At 43.7% G+C, this 21,328-nt stretch overlaps 1 protein-coding gene across 3 annotated transcripts in view; it reads left to right on the top strand.

Annotated features, from left to right (window-relative positions):
- Positions 1–21,328, top strand: part of ntn2 (netrin 2) — a 49,679-nt gene that overhangs the window by 18,057 nt on the left and 10,294 nt on the right. For all 3 annotated transcript variants that reach the window (XM_049014786.1, XM_049014784.1, XM_049014783.1), the window contains 2 exons: positions 11,655–11,843; positions 20,610–20,759. In XM_049014786.1, the coding sequence (XP_048870743.1) occupies positions 11,655–11,843; positions 20,610–20,759 (339 nt within the window). The remainder of the gene's footprint in view (positions 1–11,654; positions 11,844–20,609; positions 20,760–21,328) is intronic.

Raw genomic sequence — 21,328 nt, 5'->3', positions numbered from 1 at the left:
TGAGAGGGAATTTATTTCTGACGAATCTGGCCAAAAGCATTTGAGACCAGACAGGATTTTCTTTGTGAAAATGAGCTTTGTAAACATTCGAGTACCTAATTGAAGAGGGTACCTGTCGGAGGAGGGAGCCACGGAGGGTTCTGGAAGTGAGCATTGCAGAATCATTCTGTGAGCAGTTTCATTTGCACCTGTTTGTTAAGGGATATAATTGTAAAGGCAAGGAAAATAGGGAGAACAAGATGAAACTGGCATCAAAACAAAAAAAATGCATTTTCTTCAGAGGAAGGGGGATGGTTAGGGGGGGCTGAGGTTATGTACAGCTAGGCGGCCTATCCTCACTTCTCTCCACTTTGGTGACTTTCTCACTGTCATAGAGAATTATGCGATTTTCTGGGATTCTCCTAGTACCGATTTCCACCAGGGACACTCTACAAAACAGCCGCGAGGACAGGCATGTTTACGGCCGTTAACAACGAGTTCATTTTTAAAACAGACAGTGTTGCCATGACGATCCACTTTATGATATTAAGCCTCAATGAACAAGTCTAAACAGTGGACACCATAAGCTATTGTCGCTGGAAAAATGTTTAGCGCTTAGGTGTCCAAGAATGTTATTTTGGCTATGACTGCCTTTGACCTCCAGATAAGAAATAATATTCCAGACGTGTCCTGAAAGCCATCCAAGTGAAATTATGGCAGTTTTTGTAACATGACAGATTACTATTGCAAATAATCACAACGATACATGATAAGGTATGTTTGAGAAAAAGCACCTGGCATCTTTGCCTGCGTCAGAAGGAATTTGAATTTTGATGCATTATATTCCTACAGTTCCAAACTATTTTTTTAAAAATCCCGAATCCTTTTGGTTTGGACCTAAATGTGCAGAAAAGGGTTCAATTAAAATGCACTCAATTTTGAATTTGTTTCTGATGGACAGAGCATGACTTTTAAAAGCCCCTGTCTTTTTTTTAACCTTAATGAAAGAAAATGACCCAAAAAATTAAAAAATAAGGAAGAGTGTTTATTTTTCTATGTCTTGTAATTGCTGGTATGCGGGACTGTAATCATATTTAGCACAAAAAAGCGGCAGACCTGGTGAAAGAGATGGAGAGTGATAGAGTCAGGGGAAGGTTAGGGGGAGGGTTAGGTTTAGTGGAGGGTTAGGGGAGGGTTAGGTTTAGTGGAGGGTTAGGTTTAGTGGAGGGTTAGGGTTAGGGGAGGGTTAGGGGTAGGGTTAGGGGAGGGTAGGCAAGCTCTGGCAGGGGATTGCGTCTGCTCTGTCACCCCCCGCCCAGCCCTACTCTTACCCCAGCGCCCCATATCCTCACAGGACTACCGTTCTTGCTGAAAAAATATCTTGTGGGCAATTATTGAAGGTCTCTCCCTCCCTGTGCGAAGGGCGTACTTTCGTGTGACATGGGGTATACTGGGCTGTGCCAAGGCAAATGTCATTATGTCATGCTGATGGGGGGGTGGGGTGGGGTGGTGGTGTCCCCACATGAGCAGGAGCAGGACCTGCCTGGGGACCCACGTCAGGGGAACAAATCTGCGGAATTAAAGTAGGGAGAGGTTATGATATGGCGATTGTAGCCTGACTTTTAAAAATTGTAATACTAAGTAATCGGTGTGCCTACACGTTGTACCACAGCACACTAGGCATTATGGGTATGAGGGTTAGGGCTGGGGGTTGGTTGTCATCGACTGTGGAGTGCTGACAGGGCTAAGCTGTCTGAAAGAAGCCCAAGAGTGGCTGAGCTTCATGGGGGCAGCTGGGGTAGGAGGTCCCTAGTCATCACCTCTGTCTCCCCCCCCCCCACCCGTGTCTTGCTGAAGACTCCCTGACACAGGGCCTGCTCTGTGCGCAAGGTCAGGTTTGAAGTGTACGCGGCTATTAATATCCCATTAGCCGTTTTGTTCTGTTATTTGTCATCAGGAGTGGATAACAGACATGGGGAGCGATGGACGTTCCTCATCAGCGAGGCATAGTGACAGATGCATGACGGGCGTATTCTCCAGTAACGTATACTTTAATCATTTAAAAATCAGCCTGTCCGAAAAACAATACACCGACGAATTTCAAACGGTTTCAGCAGACCTTTGGAATCCCAGCGGTCATGGGGGGGAAGTGGAGAGTGGGTCTCAAGAACAGAACCGATACACAGAGAAGCTCATCCTGATCTGTACATGGACTCGATGGTAAATAAAAAGTTAAAGATAAGGAAAACATGGTCAAAAGAACACATGTGGAAAGGGCAAAGGTGTATTTTCTGCATTTCATATCCTGTGTTTCGTGAATGAGTAAGAAAGGCTCTCCAATCATCTGTTCTGGATGGTTCCAAATGCCAGATGTGAACAGGCTGAGGCTTTGCCGTCTCCCTTCATTAGCTGACCTGCTCAAACTACTTTTAGCGTAAACCTGCGGTGTGAAGATTAACGGAGGATTTAAAATCCAGGCACAGCTCATTTCTTTAAATGAGCTGGAATGAGCTCACTAGCTTAGAATGTGTGGTAAATATGTGGCTCATTTTAATCATCTTGACCAGGTCATCTCCAGTCTGAGATTGGCTTTCAGGACACGCTGTATCTATAGAGAGGAATGGGTAATATTTCACTTATTAATCGTTAAGAGTCTTCTCTAAATTTGATGAGACTTTGAAATACCCCTCATCCTCGTGCAGCAGGGTTTGGTCCTTTTCTCTGAGTGACTGCTGGCCATTGAGGAATATGCTCTGGTGCCTGATACACATGGAGGCTTTTATTGTGAAATCTTTTGTTGGCGTTTTTACTTTTCTGTTGTCTCTTTTTTTTCCCCGCTATTGATTAAAAAAAGACAGCCGACTGTGGGCTTTCAGGGCGGCAACTCGTGGGGTCCGTGTATGGAGGGGTCAATGCGAAGCCTCTGTTTGGGAAACAATCAGTTGGAATTAAAAGAGGGATGACAGATGGGCTGCCGGGGAGAGCGGCTGGGTTTTGGGGCACAGAGGAGGCGGAGTGCCGGTGGTGAATCCACTGGGATCCAGCCACCCGGACCGTCGGTGGATCGGGGGGAGGTCAGCGAACATCAGGCTGAGTGCCGCCCCTTGCAAATTCGCAGTGCGTCCGGGCCCCATCCTCGGAGTGGCCTCATTCCAGATACAAGGCTTGAGGATTGGTCTCAGACAGATGACAATTATACTTTCAAATGAAACCCCCACTTTCAGAAAGCGGTTCCATTCCACGGGTCTCAAAAAAGGAGGGGGCACAAAGAAGTCTGCGTTTTCTCTCCCTTAACGATTTCATCCTCGCTCCGGAAATCATCGAGAGGTCACGTTCTTTGTGCCAGGGTGTAATACAATCAGCCGGTTCAAGGCCAGCGCGATGATGTCGTGCTTTATTTTTCTGTGTTCTGCTCAGTCTCCTGCCCAGAGCAAACTTTTCTGGATTTAACTGTAGATGGCACTGTAATGGAATCAGCTGATTTTCTAGAAGTATTTTCTTTGTCTTGCTGCTGTCACTCATCACTTAACCTGCATGTTTACACACACACACACACACACACACACACACATATACAGCCGTGGAAAAAATTAAGAGACCACTATATTTTTAAACCTGCATTTTTAAATCCTGGTTTAATCCTGGTTCAGCTGGCAGGCAGAAGGCTAAATTTCTAAGACAGCAGGACACAAGAATAAGGTGAAGCTGGAGACAATGGGAACAACCAGAAACCAGCCAGGTAAAGGGCAGAAGGAACTTTCTAATGCTAGAGATGACCGTGACCTTATCCAACAGTTTCTCATGAATCGTAGGATGGCCTTCAAAAGGAATGAGAAACATTAAATGCAGGTGTGAAGTGCACTGCTAGGACAGTCGGTATCAGGCTACTAGAAGCAGGACTGAAGTCCCATAAAGCAAGGAAGAGGCCTTCATCTGTGAAGAGAAGAACCAGGCTGCAGTTTACAAAAAAAATATACATATATATATATATAATTCAGACGCACACCCATAAACTGAGTTTGGAAAGTGAAATTACAAATTGTGCTGTGATCTACACATACACACACACACACACACACACACACACACACACACACACATTATATATATATATATATATATATATAAACTTTTTTTAGACACAAGGTTAATTGCGTAAACCTATAACAGACAGTAATTAAAAAGGAAAAAACTAGCATTTATGAACAATAAACATTTGAGGAATGTTATTCCAAGAGCAACTGAGATGGTGCCTCTTAGGGAGTAACAGCAAAAATGAGGAGAACAGTGGTGTTGGGTCAGTAGTGGGCCGATGGGGGGTGAAGATGATCCCCGTGTTCAGATGGATGAGATGGAAGGCTAACGGGGAGGTCATAGCAGATAAATCCTGCATGTTTTAGACTTTTTTGTGTTGTTTGCTTTGGATTCTTCTCTTGCAAGTTCACACGTCTCAAGTTCAAACCAACGCCCCCTGCTAGACCGTACGGGCTGGGATTGCTTAACCTGGCAAACGGGCAAAGTGTAATCGCTGCCTGGCACGCTCCTCTGCACGCATCCAAGATTCCTCGTACCAAAAGGAAAAACCACTTTGTTTTTTCTACACGTTAGACGTAGTAATGGCAACGTCTTCGGACCTGGCATTCGGTGGGATAAGCTTAGTCCCAAATGTAGATGGATGTTATGGGCATGGCTGACAGTCACAGCTCACATGCTTCATCACTGTGCCAGCGCACACTGAATGCCTGGCGTGCCCGCGGCCACACTACCGCCGTCTCTGTGCGCCACATGTTTGCAATCAGTACAGCGGCAGGCACGTCATTGTTGCACTTTTGTGTAATTTAATCTGGGCTGTAGATGAGAATGACTCCACATTGCCATAGTTGACGGGTAAATCCTTTGTTTTATTTTTTTTTATGTGGCATTCTTAAAAATATCATCAAATTTACCATTCCCAAAGTTACTTTGGTACTCCAAGTTTGAATTAGTAAGGAATTCTTCCAAAAGTTGTTGTTTTTTTTTGTATTTTTTTGTAATGTCTGTAATTAAGTAGTCTCTATTGTCTAGGGTACCAGTTTAGCCTTTAAAACAAAAGCATCGTGGGTAATAATCAGGGCGAAAGGGGCACTGGTGACAGAACAACAGGGAACAGACAGGCAGACAGCATCGGGTGACGTCCGCAGCATGGGATAGACGCTGGAGAAGATGTTGAACAGATGAAACTAATCTTGAGTACTGAAGGTTTTTTAGGCAAATGGTAACTCATATACAGGACAGATCCATAGGGAGCCATCAACCCCGTTCCACATTTTCATTTCTTCCCAGCTTTACGCCATGAGATCTTTCTCCACCAGCCTTGGTTTTAGCAGCCATACAAGAGGTTGTTACGAGTCAGTGGTTGGTCACTTCATCAGTTTCTGATGGTGGGATGCATCAGTGAGTGATGTTTTTAGCAACCCCCAGTGGTAGAGGTACTTGAATACAGCTTGAATAAACCCAGGCTTGAGCCTTCAGTCACCCTTGGTGGTTTCTGTGGTGAATTCAGACATGTGGTTTTAAAACCCACCAAATTCTCATCCATATACAAGGACAAATGTGTTTCTCAGTGTCCTTTGAGACTCTGGTGAGGGCGGGTGCATGCTGTTTATTACCAGCTGATTGTGGGGGGTGTGTAGTTATTGTCTTATGTCATCTGTAGAGTTTTATTCGTAACGTTGAAGGGTAGTGCTCAGAAACCTCGAACGTGAACACCCATCAGCAAACTTACCCATGCTTTGATGACTTGGTCATTTTCGGTGTTTAAGCGTGATGTGTTTTCATTTTAATTTATAACAGTCTAGGTTTTCTTAGCACGGAGTTAGTAGCAATCAGTTGACATCACGTATGGGTGGGATTGTTCAGCGATCCGAACGTCATTTGATCTCCCCTCCCCCGCCCACTACTGTCCTTGCTCTGAAGTGGAGCGCTCAGATGCCACCCAGGCTGCAGAGACACGAGAAGGGAAGCCCGAGAGATCTGTGCTCCCTGGGGGGCAGGATGTGGGAGGGAGGCACATCTCAGAGAGGAAAAGGTAGACGAATCCGATGCCACCTTAGAGCAACCGGCAACCTTTTGACCTTTCGCTGAGTTGAATCATTTACCCCGTTTCAGTATGAATTATTCTCTGTGTAAAGTAATATGTAAAAGGTGGATTCTGTGCTTCTAGAATTAATTGTGTTGTGTACAAGCATCTCCTGTGAAATCACAAGCAGTTCTTTTAGCTTTTTTTTGTATAGAAAATATTAAGATTCGCAAAAATGTTTATCTCAGAGCTGCAAAAAACAATTTTTGCAAACAAAAAATATATTTTTTTTACTGAATTACATTAACAGCTGACTTTTTTGCTAACTAAAAGTTCAATGCAATATGATGAGTTTTAGACAGGATATTTTGTATTTAAAAGTGTCACAATAACTGCTGCTATTTTCACTTCTGTCTATAAGATCAACATTGATGTGAATTATACTAAATTCTGAGGATATCATTTAAAAAAAACACACATTTCTCCGAATGGTGTCTCAAAATTGTCATCTTAGACTTTTTAAGTCTAGCTGAGACAGTCTGCTCAAAGGGGCCCCGTATAATACGGTTTCTTATATGGACAATTTTTTCGTCATATATAAAGGAAACTGTAAACCCACCATGAGGTCAGGAGCTCCTCATAGCCCCCCTGCTCTCTCAGGTTCCTGCCATCTGGTGCTTAGCTGTTACGGAGAGTAGCCAAAGTGATAGTGTGAACCCATCGCAGTATCATCCTTATCCCAATGTCCTCTAGTAGTTCATTTCCTAATCACCCTGTTATTGCGGGGATGGCTTGACGTCCGTCTGTGGAATTCCCCCCTGATTGATTTCATGGCCAGAATCCTCGGACATGCCTGGTGAGGAGGCATCAGGTCACAAGTGAAGTCAAGACTAATGGAGAACCTGAACGTCCCACATTTTGTTTGGCGCAGAATTGTGTCACCAAAGAGGTTATGAATGTAGATGATTATGATGACAATGATGATGACGATGATGACAGCATGGCCTGTTGATGAGGAAGCGGAGCGTGAAATTCAGGGCTTAGGAAGGTTCATGCTGACATGAGGCCACCCTGAAGCATAATCTTGTCAAAACCTGCTCTTGAGGTTCAAACTCAAGAGTTAGGTAGGTGAGGTAGACCAAGGGAACACTGCCCTAGTTGCTGCAATACAAAGTGAACATGAGAAATAGGTGTCTCCTGCCTTTACGTCCTTCTTCAAAGCATGACTCAGCATGCTGGGTGAAGTTGAACAGAGGGCCCTCTCTGTCCCGCAGTAGCCAGCACTCACTTGGCTGGATCCATGGGACAATTATAGGCTAGGTCCTGAGCAGGTGGCTTCTGGGCTTGGCAGAGCACTATCCTGTGCTCCTGTGTCCAGGGGAGGCTGGCTGAGAGCACCAGACTCAGACAGACGTGAAAATCTCCGGTGATGAGGGCAGAGGTCCCCCTCTTGTTCCGTCTTTATTGGCAAAATGCTCCAACTTGTGGACCTCATAAGTCTATTTTAGGACTGCAGACGTGGATTTTGGTCAAAATAGCCCCATGCAATGAGCAGACCTTACTCATTACCCATGCAATGCGCAGACCTTACTCATTACCCATGCAAGAAAAAAGCACCATGTAATACAAAGAAAAATGAAGGACAAACTGTCTGCATGGTGTCTGCTAAAACTGTGAAATTTTATGGGCAGGTGTTAAAAACAGGGGATTTTCTGAAACAATGTAGCTTGCATACAACATGAAATCAGTCTTAGGCTGCATATTTGCATGTGAAAATAGCAAAGAGACACCCCCACCTTTCTGGTTCATACTCATACTCCCACAAATTTTACTCGTTTGCAAAACAACTGCATCCCTTAAAACCTAGTTCCAGTAAGTGTCTCCAAAATAATATGAAAAACTGGATAGAAAGAAATATTTTAATAAGGGTTTGATGTGGTAATGAATCAATGGGGAAAGCCGAAAGATTCAGAGTGGTACCAATTAAAGCCTGCTATGAAAAGTGGGAAGACGGGTATCTCTGGAGAGTCCAGCTCGGCATCTCCCTCTACATCCTTGGCATAAACATGATACCCAAATAATCATTATGAAAATATTTGTCTTGAAATACTCCTTTTGCCTTGTTTCTGCGCAAAATATGGGGTCACAATAGGGTGGAATTATTTTTGCTCATTATGTGCCGTGACCCAGTGCCGATCCAGAATCAATTAATTGATTCTTTCTGGCCCATTCACTTGTTATTTCAATCAGCAGTTAATTTGCTGTGTCCTCGTTCTTTGTTTGTTTGCCAAGTGCGAACGATGGTGGCGATGACCTATAAAATGTGCTGGCCAGGAGTTATAATACCCCCCCCCCCCCCACCACTCTACTTCTTCGAACCCCTGGGTCTCTCCAACAGATAACAATTACAGAGCATTTTCAGAAATCTCCCATTCGCCTTTGATGTGTTAATGAATTTAAAAATGGCCTTGCTGAGACGCAGTTATCCCCGCTGAGACGAATTAAGGGGAATTGTGTGCAGCGCTTCAAAACAAACTCATAAACATGCCATGTGCTGCAGAAAATCCTCCAGTGCCACGGAGCTGCAGTTAACGGCCCCCTTTTATTTCCTTTTCCTTCACGTGCCCCCCTCCCCCTCCGAGCCCTCAAAAAGGTGGAAAAAGTATAATAGGCTCTGATGCAGGTTAAGGCGTTTCTTGGGTCACTGACGGATCACAGAAATGCCTCTTGGTCTCTGATTGGTTGAGGCCACTGGCCAAAGCTCTTGCAAGGGGATAAATCAAATGGCTCAAAGCAGCAACTTCAACCCACGGAACTCTTGTCATTTTCATTGTTCATTTATTCTGGTTTCAATGGAAAGCCGAGGTCAGCGAACAAGTACACCACGCTGGTGCCTCACGCAGCAAATTACCAGCCGAATGGTGATGGTCTCACAAGTCCGAAAGTCTAAACGAAAGTGCTAATTCTGTGTGGGTGCTAATTGAGTGATCACTCTCTCCTGTGTCCATTATTAGTGTGTTAGACAAAAGTGCTCACAGCTGTGCCTTGGTTTGAGGTGTTTAATCAGTCCCCCACCCCCCCCCCCCTTCCCCAACACCCTGCCCCACGCACTGGTACCTTGTTAAATGCAGTAACAGGACTCTGTCAGAGGTAGAGAAACTCAAACAAGAATTTTCAAGACAGACTAAAGCTTACAAATGATTAGGGGATGTCGCTGAACGGAAGCTGAGGAAATAACAGATTTGGGCTCGACTTTAATACTCCATACAGATCAGCATTGAGCTCAGCTGCCGTTTTGTTATCTATTTGACGGCTCCTTTCTCTGATCAGCATTTCGTTCCGAAGCAACGGGAAAAACTCGTAAGGTAGAAGCACGCTTTATGCTTTTCCGATTTCTGCGTTTGTAAACGGGCTTCCGTGTGTCAAGAGCCTGTCATTAATTAGACTGAAGCAGACTGCAGCTAAGGCTAACGGGGTCGACGCCAGAACCCGCCGGAACAGAACTGGCGACTTATTGTAGGAAAATGGCTTCTCTCCGAGGAGGATTAGAAAAAAAAAAGGTTTTCATTAAGTGGAGAATTCCAGACAAATTGCCTTTGTAATAATAATCAGATGTAATCGTGTGCGATACGTTTATTATGGAGTCTACGACTTGTCAGTCAGGTGGTTGGATCGGGAACCATTAATGCTTTGAAACAGACCTTTTCTCTGAAAACAATAACATTTAACACATTTTTCTTTATTGTTATCATAAATGTGGCTTCAAGCAGAGGATTAGAATATTCTATGAAACACGAATCACACGTATCCTGCTATCTAGAGGAACTAAAGCCTTAAGGAATACAGCCACTATACTTGTGAGAGTTTCAATTTGTCTCTCACAGCGGGAGTGCGGACTTTTTCACTCTAATCATTGTAGATTTCCACTTTGCTCTTTCTATTATGTTTTTTCTGTTGGGTGGGTGCTTAGAGGTTTTTTTGATTCCACAAGGCATGGGTCTATCAGGCTCTTCCTGCTGATTTGTCAGATCGGTGAGGCCACGAACCTGAAGGTGATTGCCATGTGGTGGGCATATGGCCAGGGTGTGAAGGGAAAGCAGATGGATAACACGGTCCATCTGCAATATGCCGTGCCATAGACTGATCTATGTTGGATCGAATGGCAAAGAAAAAAACACTTCATTATTCAGATAAGGTTTATTGTAACGCGAAATTAGCCACGAGTAATTCCACTGCGCTCAGGCAAACTACAGACAGCAACTGGAAACACAGAGCAGATGTTTCTTACTGCAGTCGTAGCACCTTAAGAATACTATGAATTCTCTGGACATAGGAAGGGGACTGCAGTATGCATTCTGCATATTTGTCAGCAGTGGGGTGAGAGATAGAAGCAATGTGTTGCCAACTAGAGATATTAATATTTACAATGTAAATATATGCATTTACTATGCATGTGCAGCTTTGTGAATATTTGGGTGGTTTCACTCTCCAAACCGTAATAGTTCTGAATCTAATGAATGTCCTCTTAATTATAAATTATCATAAATGTACATTGTATAGCAGGGTAATTTTAGATGAGAAGCATTTATTCCTGACTGAGCTCTTTGGTATATGATGAGCACAAGTGGGTCAGAGTGGGGTCTCCTAGGGAACCTTCATGTAAAAGTAGTTGTCAGCCCAGTTAATTTCTCCCTAAATAAAAGAAAAGATGTAGGAATATAGAAAATGTTCATTTTTGTCTGGATGGAGGGGAGGCTGGCTAAGAAGCTGAAGATTTTGTTTGATCCGCACATCAGATGAATGATCAGAACTGCCTGAAATCTGATTGTGGGTTTGGAGGTCAGGGATTTACAAAGAGATGCCCTAAGGCAGACAATGGCAAAAGCCCCGAATGGGTTTGCTTTCTAAATGAACATGACTGCAGACATCCTGATTAAAAATGTACACCTTTGTGCTGAGCATTGCTCTTCTGTGCTCTTGGTGGTAAGAGATGGATCTGCTTTCTGTATTGTGGGGTATGGAGAAATCACAGCAAATGCTATACAGGTTAAGAGACACCTGATATTTAGATTTCCCCTGGCTGTGATTTGTCCTGTTCGGACCCCACTCTGTCACTGTGAAGGCATCCATAGAAATGTGTCCAGCAGCTGTCTTTCCAACTCCAACCTGGCACTCTTAGGGACTTGATGCATTTAAAAATTCATCCTGTCAGAAAATGTACGTGTTTTTAATATCCCACTCCTAGCATAAATTGCAGAGATGAAGATCTGATAAAATGGTCATTTGGTCTAATTCCTTTCCTTTTTTTACTCTTAGGTCACAGTCAAAGTACTAATACCTTTGGTAATACCTACCTAATATGTGTACATATGGGTCCAGCAATATAGATGAATTCAGATATGGTTTTTCCATGAAAGATTCCATTTAGATTGATGTCTTAATTAAACCAATTAAGCCATGTTAAAACATGTACAAATTTAAAAGCTATCACGCGGCTTTTCAAAATTAAAGTTTGTCCCAGACACATAGCATAATTTCCACTGGGCAGAGACGCTTCTTGAAGAGGTGCAAGAAAGCCATTTTTTACACGTTCTTTCCCCTTTTCTTGCCTCCTCAGCTTGCAACTGTAATCTTCACGCCCGCCGCTGCCGCTTCAACATGGAGCTGTACAAACTGTCCGGGAGGAAGAGCGGGGGAGTGTGCATGAACTGCCGACACAACACCGCTGGTCGTCACTGCCACTACTGCAAGGAGGGCTTCTACAGGGACCTCTCCCGGCCCATCAACCACCGCAAGGCTTGCAAAGGTATGGTCTGCTATCTCTTTTAAGGTTTAGGTAAAAGCATGTGGAATGTCTGCTACAGTGATATCATCCTGAAGCTGGTGTGAATAGACATTACATTTTGGCGTTAAATAGCTAAAGACAAAATAATTAGGTTTTCTTTCTGCATCGCCAGACAGTGTCATTTGTGTCGAGGGAAGTTGTGTGACGAGAACGTCAGCTCTGTTTTATCACAAACGTCATGCTGTAACATCACAAGTAGTATATGCTGTTTGAAATGGAATTTAAAGTCCTGCAGAGTGTAAAATCATCTCTATGTTTATGATCTAAATGTAAACACTTTTTGCGGCCCGAATCACATCTGTCAGTGTGATTAACTTTTTTAAACAGTGATATTTAAATTGAAACTAATTTTTTTTTACAGTGACCTTAACTTAAAGGAGAAAAAGAATGTTCGCCCTAAATCAATACTATAGTCTATACAAAATATACAATACAAAATTATTGATTTAGCATATTACTTTAGCATATTCTGTACTTATTGGCTAAAAGAGTTTCCACTGATTACTTTTCTCTGAAAGCTGTTTACCATATGTTAAATTAAATTACAAGTTGATTACACTCTGTTTGTTATGAGAGAATTGTATTTGCAGACTGCATAATGCTGCAGATACGCAGCAAGTATGCAGCAATGTGTCCCAGTTAAGACTTTTTTTACCCCCTTTCTCTCCCCCCAACTCATGCAAAAAGCAACACAAGTTTCCTGTCAGTTCACTGTTGCCTCTGGGAAATATCCAGTTGTTGCCTTTCCAAATCAACAGCAGAAGGGGGCTTATGTGACTTTGTACATTAGGGTCTGTGGAAGACCGCAAGCAAGGGGTACAGCAGTGGAGGAAGCTGGGAAGTCTAACTGGAATGGTCAGGCGTAGCGAACGGTCATGATTATGACTGAAAGCAAACGGCTTCCATCAGAATAAACATTCCTTCAAACTCTTCCTTATCTCTACTTCTCAAGTCAACGTTGCAGTTTACGCATCCATTCACACCTCCGGACAGACGGTCGGACCTGCCGGCACGTTGGAATTGTCCAGATAATCGGGTTATTAAGTACTTGTCCTCTTATCTTGATGGACGAAAGGTTTCAAATATGTTTTGTTGATCTCTTCTCTTGTCAGTTCTCCTTTTTAAAGCTCTGGAATTACAGATCTTCAGAGGCACCAGGTCGCACGGTGAAAAAAAATGCTGCTTCTGTACTCCCACCGTTCTGTTTGTTCAACTCGGCGTCTGCAACAGCGCAATGTTTTTAGACGGAGCACTCCAATTAGACACGCCCGTCACCATGGCACGTAATGAATTCCAGATACTACCGGCCTCTGACACTTGCTGGACAGACCGGGACGAGGTTATTTGTTTTTATCAAAGCCGACAAATGCAGCGGTCAGTCTTGCCTCGGTGGTAATAAAACTTTATCACCTCGCCTTCAAAAGTCCGGATGTGTAGGAAATGAAAATCCTGCGGCAATAGAAGTCAGACTTAACAGCCGGCATGTTGATTGATATGGGCTCTTGTTATGTTCAGTTCATCTCTTTCAAGTCTCGTCCGGCCCATGGTTCCCTGAAACCCAGTCCGCCGCCCGTTCCCCGCGTCCTGACATTTCTCGGCCCGCTTGCGACAGGGGTCCGCAAATCGGCCGGCTTAGTGTCTGAAATGGAATAATGGCAATAAAATACAGGTGTTTCCTGGGAAGTGCGGTGGGTAAACCTGCTTCGAATCAGACCTCCACGGTGGAGCTGCCATGAAGCTGCTCTTCTCACACTCCAAGCGCCGCCGTTTAATGGACAGGCGAGACGTTGATAGATGGTTTGAGCGCTCGGCTCCCCATCTGGTCCCCATCACACCTCCGTATCTCCTGCAGGTATTTCAAAGCCATGGTCACAGGCCCTGTCGCTCATTTACTTTGAGGTACTTTGAGATCCTGGATGGCACAGCAGGAATAAAAGACTGAGCCTGACAGTTATGCTTTTGTTTATATTTTATGGTTCTGAAAAGATGGAAATCAATCCATTCATCCATCCATCTTCTAACCACTTATCCTGGTGAGGATCACAGGGGGCCTGCAGCTTATCCCCGGTAGCATAGGGCACAAGACTGGGGTACACGCTAGACTGGATGCCAGTCCATCACAATTCATATACAGTACCAGCAAAGTCTGGACGCACGTCTCCATAGAAAGCTTTATTTGTACTGTCCTCTATATTTTAAAATAAAGACATCAAAACTATAGAATAACATATATAGAATTATGTACTGACCAAAAAAATAGTAATATAATGGTCAGGACTCAGAAGATTGCTAGTTCAAATCCATGTTTGGCAGAGTGATCCCACCATTTGGGCCCTTAACTCCAGTTGCTCCAGGGACTGGTTGACCCTATGGTCTCCCCTACACCAGTTTCATGAGGTGGCCTCCTGGGATGTTCGTCCAGCTGTCCTGAAGGAGGTCCCACAAATACTGGCTGCTTTTACTTCACTCTCTGGTCAATTTAGGCCGGGGGGGGGGGGGCACAATATCACTCTCCTTTGTAGGTGGCTTGGTGTGTCCAAGCTTTTGACTGGTACTGTACATGTACTCACACACTATGGCCAATGTAGAGACACCAGTTAACATTACTTCATGAACTGTGGGAGGAAATCAAAGTACCTGCAAGAGACCCATGTAACACAGGGATGATGAGCAAACTCTACACACAGACCAGAGGCAGGATTTGAAGCCTAAAAGATATTTTGCCAAAAAGATAGAAATACCATAAATAGGAGAGATATGCAAGCAGAGGTTGGGCAGGGGAACTACCTCAGTATGCAGAATGGCTATAAAGCCATTAAACTACTAAGAAGATTATTCAAATTAAAGAATTTATTTTCTTGTGATGTTAACTGGTTTCCAACTGGAAAAGCGTATGATCCTGGAGTAAAACTAGCAGTAAAATAGTAACTATACATGACCCTGCTCTACCTGTCAAGATTTTGTACTTTCAGGTCACGTCCCTCCCCAGGAGGAGAGATTTAGAGCTCCTAACCTGCGCTTGCATAAGGGAGAAGCGCAACGTGATGCTCGTGTTCTCGGAAGGCGCAGGGCCAGCTTTCCACCCCGAGTTTGGCGTGTACACAAGTTTTCTGAGAAACTGCCAGAGTGCAAATCAAACAGACGTCCGCCATCCGGGGCAACGTAGAAGCCTCCGTGTGTTTAAAGCGAGTCCAACTTGGGACAGCTTCTTCTAAAGTGAAACACATGTAAAGTGTATTGGGGGGGGGAGAACATAAGGTGATCCCAGAGTATAAACAGAGAGATGAAATATCAGGCTGGAGCCAGTGTTGTCCATTGAGAGACACACGAAGCCGGCCCAGTCTAAGCCCTTGTTATAAAATGTTGAGATGAGAACATGTTTGAAGGAAGTGCGACCAAAGTAAAATTATCTTCTTACAAACATCCCCCATATTCTCCTCTACTCCATTAAAACCTTTTCCAAAATCCCGTTCCTTTGCCCCAAAAGCCTACCTCTGTTATTCTTTTTCCTTTTGCCAAGCTTTGATAAAACTTAGTAAGCAACAAGGGACCCTGCAGTTATTAAAATAGCAAAGTGTTCACTGTGACTTACTAATTAGTTTACAAAAGCGAATTCGAGTTAAGAGCTATATACCTAAAGCGGTCTTTTTTCCATTTAGTTGGACGTCTCATTTTGTGATGCAGTGAATTGCTCTCAAATGAGGCCAAGAGCGCATAGCTGTGTAGATAATGTGCTCTTCTCAGAAATCCTGCAGTCCTGTTTTTCCCATCACTGGGAAAATAAAGTAGCAAAACACTGTTCAAGGAGAGGTTGGTCTTGAACGATTTGAGCCTGAGCCGTGTCATTGTCCGGCCCTGATTGCGGTGGTGGAATGTAATTGCCATCGTTTTGCCCTGGGGCAGACGGGTTGAGCGAGCCAGGGTATCTGATGCAGCCCTTGCACATGCACAGAGCTGCTCATCAGAAGATGCAAGTTATCCCAAGCTTTCTGTTGCCTTTGGTGGACTTCATATGCATTTATTGAGTTGGATACTTGCTGAGTATCTCATTCTGAGTGTCCTCCTTCCTTTCCCTAGTATTTCTTGGGATAGTCTCCAAGCTCACCACAGCTCTGTATCGGATAAGCGGTATAGAGGAACTGTGGATGGATGGACACTTGCCAACGTCATTCACATTGAGTTCCATGCTCAAGGTTACAAATGCTGTTTTCCTGGAAGTTGCCCCAACAAGAAGGTTTTGATTTTAAAAGTTCAGGAGTTCTTTAACCATTTTTTCTTTTTTAAATCTTCATGATCTTTGGTGATGGTACAAGATCATGCTTTGAAATTCCACAGCGAGTGGATTTTTCATATGCTCTGCAAATTATCAAGTGCTTGTCATCATTAAGGAAATTTTAAGAACGCAAAAGCTATAGTGGTTAAGAATATCGATAACTGTCTGCTTCTTGTTGGGTTAAATCAGTATTGTCAGTGCATGATTAATGCTCTCTAAAGCGTAGCTTCTTCCATCGTTACTTGCCACTCCTTTAATGTGCACTGGAAGGCAACATGTGATCAGTGGTCTGTAAGAAAAACAATAGGCTTGGCAGCAGGTCAGAGAGTAAAGCTTTCTTGGTAGGTTTGGGGGTGGAGCGGACAAGTAGAAAGAACTGAAAAGTTAAATTTTTTCCTGTACAAAAAATTGTGGAAGTTTAAGGAAACTGCAGAGCCTGCTGTACATTTTGGCGCGTTATTCCATGATAAGATGCACCCGACACACCACAAGAACGTTTAAGCAGGAGCTTGAATTTCTTGCACGCGTGGTGGAATGACTTCTCTGTGCAAAGTTTATTGCTTCTTCGAGACTTTTCTTTCCACGTGCCCCCTCTGGCTTTCTATTCTCAACCTCAGGTCCCTCATCCTTGTCTACATTTATTTGCCCCTAAAATAAACCTCAGGCCCCCATGTACTTTCTGTGCTTTGCCCTTGTTCGGTGCTGGTTGGCACTCGTTTCTCCTCCTCGTCCATGGCACCTCTGCCTGCGTCTCTCCAGCAACAGAGCAGAGGTGTCCCTGAACTGCCCGACGCGGCACTAGCTCTACAGTCTTGAAAACTCATCAAGATCCACGACCCTTTTTTATTTTTACTGCTTTTTAACTGCCCTAAGCCTCCTTGACATAAAACTTCAAACGTCATGCTTTTAGGCACCAGGGGGGATGACATAAAAACAATGTCGTGTGACTCGTCTGTCATTCTCCCGGCAAAATAAATCAGCTGTGCTGGCAGGATGATGGTTTTCCAGTTCCATGCCAACAAAGGCTCTATGCTGACTCTTTGGTTCCAGAGAATAGTATGCCAATGGGGGGGCATGCCCCAGGAGCGATCTTTACAGTCTCTGTGTCATAACCTTCACTGTTCACTTTACCCACTTTCCCTTCCTGGAATTTTGAAACACAGATGAACATGGGATGTAGACAAGTCCATCTGAATAAATTTGTGCAACATCTTCCTACCGATAGTTATATTTGCATATTATGTGTTCACTGTCTAAGCATGCTATATGGAGTGTTATATATGAAATATACACCATAATTGTCTCGCGACAAGATCTTTGTGGATATCATACTTTTCTTTTGTTAGTACACTAGTGGATGCATGGGCTCCCCATGACTTCTTACCATGATTTTCTACCCTAGGAAGCAACTCTACAGTGATGCTTAAATTCATTTTAGTGGAGCAACGTTTATGCAACTGCTTTCCCCCCGCAGGAGTCCTCGGCTGTCTCTTTTTGTTATGGAGATAAAGCCGTATTTGTTTTCATTATACATTAGCATCTTGCCTAGTTTGAAATACAGCGAGAAACAGTAGTATTTTGGGGTGTCTTAGGGTGAGAAGGGATGTTGTTGTTCTGAGAGATAAGATAGAGCCGCATCTCCGGTTTCAATCTGCGCTGGTGAAAGCATTAACCGTCTCATCAAGCACTGTTGCAACATCTGGGAATGCAGTCAGCTATGCGGTGTGGGAGGAGCGTGTTTGCGATTCCAGGGTAATGAATACGTGGCTCATAGCAGATTACAGTTTCAATCAAATGTCAAAAGCGTGAATGAATTAAGTATCCTGCTTCTCTTTAAGGATTAACACAGACTGTTTACACACAAACGGGCAAACAGATATGTAACCAGTTATGATCCAGTTGTGTTTTCTTGGTGGGGTTGTGCAAAAATAACACAATGGGATTGACTTAATGCTACAACACAGGCCTACACAGGTCTCAGGAAGCAGAAGAGCTGCCTTTATGGGAAAGCTCAAATGACAGGAAGTTTATAATTCAGTACTCCATTATTGGTATTTGAGAGTCCTTCATAAAAGAGACCATGTCTACGTTTACAGCTGACAGATCCACAGCAAGCTGATCAAACTGGTTTAAGGGCCAGTTTGCACCACCGCGGATGAGCCAGGTAGCGATCTCATTTTGTACTTTTTATAACTGAGGTGGAGGTACGGGGGTGATTTGGACCCCTTGCTTCCGTTTCTTTCGCCACCCCCCACCCATACGATGACCTCAGTGACTTCAAAGAGCAGGTTTTAGGGGCCTGATCAGCTGCAGTTCGTTAGCACATCTGGGAGCGTGAAGGAACGCTTGGAAGAGGAATGTCAGACATTTCCAAATGGGTACACCCCCCAGCACCTGGCCACAGGGGCAATGCAGTTGTTCCCTCAGCAATGTGAGGGATGGGAACTGAGTCACACATGCAGACTGGTGCTTTGTGCAGAGACCTCTGACCTTCAGGCTCCTGCACCCATCCCCCCCCCCCCCCACCCCCACTTCCAATCAAAGAAGTTCAGCAGACGTGCCAACAGCCCCAAACAACAGTCAAGGGAAAAATACAAAGCTCAAAGTTTCTAGCCAGGTGCTGGAAATCTGTCTAACAGAGCATGGTTTTTGCAGACAGCATCTAAAAACAAATTATTGCAGAATAATTTGGTAGTTAAGGGTGCAGATTCCTCATTTTATGATTTCTGGTTCAAGACACAGAAAGATTATTATAATAATTGTTAAATAATAAATTGAAATATTCTAGATATAGATAGACATATTTATTGTTATTGTAATTAAAACAACTAAACTTTGTTTAAATTACAGTGGCAGCAAAGATATCTAAAGTATATAAAGCATTAGAAGTCAAGTTGATTAAGATAAAAAAGTAAATGAGAGAGTAAATAAGAGGACAGCCTCCTGTTTGTTTTATCAAAAGGTTGTGATGGCCTTAGGGGGGAATTATGAACAGCAATAAAACACAATTAAGCCTGACAAAATCAAGACCCAGAAATGAACAATTGTTTTATTAGCGTAGTTGAGTTACTGGTATTTTCCCAAAGGATAGTTTCTGCTCTTTAGGATGCTGAATAATTAGGTCTATCGCGTTACCGTAAAATACGCCTGTTTACCTTTGTAATTTCAGCATGGAAAGGGGTTGTTTTCTACTAAATTAGTCTCAAACAAGGGGGAATAAACTGCTTCTGCGCTGTTCCCAGTTGTTGTGCATTAACGAACATTCACAGTGCCAGATCTGATAGAGACATTTTTTAAACATGATCCTATCTTCTTACTGTTTATTTTTCAAATATATTGTTTTTATTCGCTGCGTACTCCGTGGCCTGATCTGAATCCATCTGGACGAGCCTCGCAGGCCGATTCCAGCTGACCGCTCATCACCATAAAATATCGATATTTCAGGCAGTCGCATGTTTTTCTTTCCGTTTTTCCCTAGCTATCGAGATGAGATCAAATTGTTCGAAAATTGAAACCTTGCAACCGGGGAAACCAGTGGCGCTCGATGGCGTTGATAAATTTTACAAGGAACGGAGTATTACCGCTTGATATGCAGTCGTACGCAACGTGGATGTTTTTTTTTCTAACCATAATGCAATTGTTGCATATCGGCTCGCTGTAATAGACACTGTTCGCATTGTTCATAGTAATGCATATGATTCCAGTTTACTGAGAAATAAAAATTGAACTTAAGAACATCGTCACAAATAATCGGCTCTGGGTTTCAGCGCCTTGCTCATGTGTTGTGAACATGTGCTGCAGGGATACATGTGTGAGGGCATCCAGAGCTCTATATTTACTCACCGGGCAGAGCAGGGATGAGGAGATTTAGTGCTGTTTACTTTGATGGTGCAGGGAACCGAGGCACAGGAATGCAGACGCGTCGGTCCGTCCGCCGCCTCTTACGAAAGGCGCTGCTGATAGCCTGGACGGTGCCCGTTCTCAGTTTCTTTTTTTGTTTTTTTAAATGTATTTGTTTATCCGTTTGGGCGGGAAGGGGAGTTTGTTTCCCAGCCCTTAAAATCTTCTAGTCTTATTTCCAGTCACTGTTTAACGAAATCTTACCGTAATTACATATTGAAAGCATCCAAAAAGGGGCTCTGGTGCTTCATTGCTGGAAGGAGGGGTAGTTAGATGTGTAGGCAGACAGAGGATTAAAGAAGTGAGTTTGCATGGAGGTGGCTGGTCGCTGCAGCCAAAAAGAGCCTCTGAAATACTAAAGGATGAATACCGATGTCAGAGAACAAGAAATCAATTACAGTGAGCTTAACGGGTTTTTGACCAATGCAGGTATTACATTAAGATTTCTTTTTTCATTAAATTTTAAATCTAATCAGGAAGGAATACATGAGAAGGTCAAATGGTATAATTAATCAAGTATGTGTTAAACCATTATTTATTTTCTCTCCCTCCAGCTTGTGACTGCCACCCAGTGGGCGCTGCTGGTAAGACGTGTAACCAAACGACGGGTCAGTGCCCCTGCAAGGACGGCGTGACGGGCATCACCTGCAACCGCTGCGCCAAGGGCTACCAGCAGAGTCGCTCTCCCGTGGCCCCCTGCATCAGTGAGTCGGACTGCCCCTCACTTCTACACTAGGCAGGCCGCCTTGCTAAGCTGGCTCTGGTTTTGAGTTTTTGGTTAAAATAGAAAACAGCGTCACATCTGATGTAGATACCCAGAAACCAAACAATGACATGTTTGGTTTGTAAATGTAAACCAAAGGATGTTATGCGTCTCTTTTGCTTTTCTGTCATTGTGTGGTAATGCTAAGGGAATGAGGGGGGTATGTTCAGCAGAATTGACTGACACCATGCGTGTCCAAGGATCCACCAGCTCCTCCTGTCTATAGACCGTAAGCATTCCTGTTTCTTGTTCCCCTATCAGGGGCATAGCCAGACTTTGTACAATGGGGTGACCACACTAGATCCAGGAATTTTACTGGGGTAGCAATGGGGTAATATTTTTCCTGGGGTGGGGGGAACAATATCTATTAAACATCTCGCGATCAAGTTGGAGACTAATCGACAGGTTGGGCAGCTCTAGTTTACAGGATTAAATGCTTCATATTTCGCTTTTATTTTTTGTTCAGGGGTGGTCACTTATTTACTAGGGGGGGTCATGACCACCCCTTAG

The sequence above is a fragment of the Brienomyrus brachyistius genome, chromosome 5 (genome assembly GCF_023856365.1).
Source record: "Brienomyrus brachyistius isolate T26 chromosome 5, BBRACH_0.4, whole genome shotgun sequence".
In the NCBI taxonomy this organism is placed as follows: domain Eukaryota; kingdom Metazoa; phylum Chordata; class Actinopteri; order Osteoglossiformes; family Mormyridae; genus Brienomyrus; species Brienomyrus brachyistius.
The sequence above is the reverse complement of the archived record's forward strand: the minus strand, read 5'-3'. Positions and strand labels throughout refer to the sequence as shown.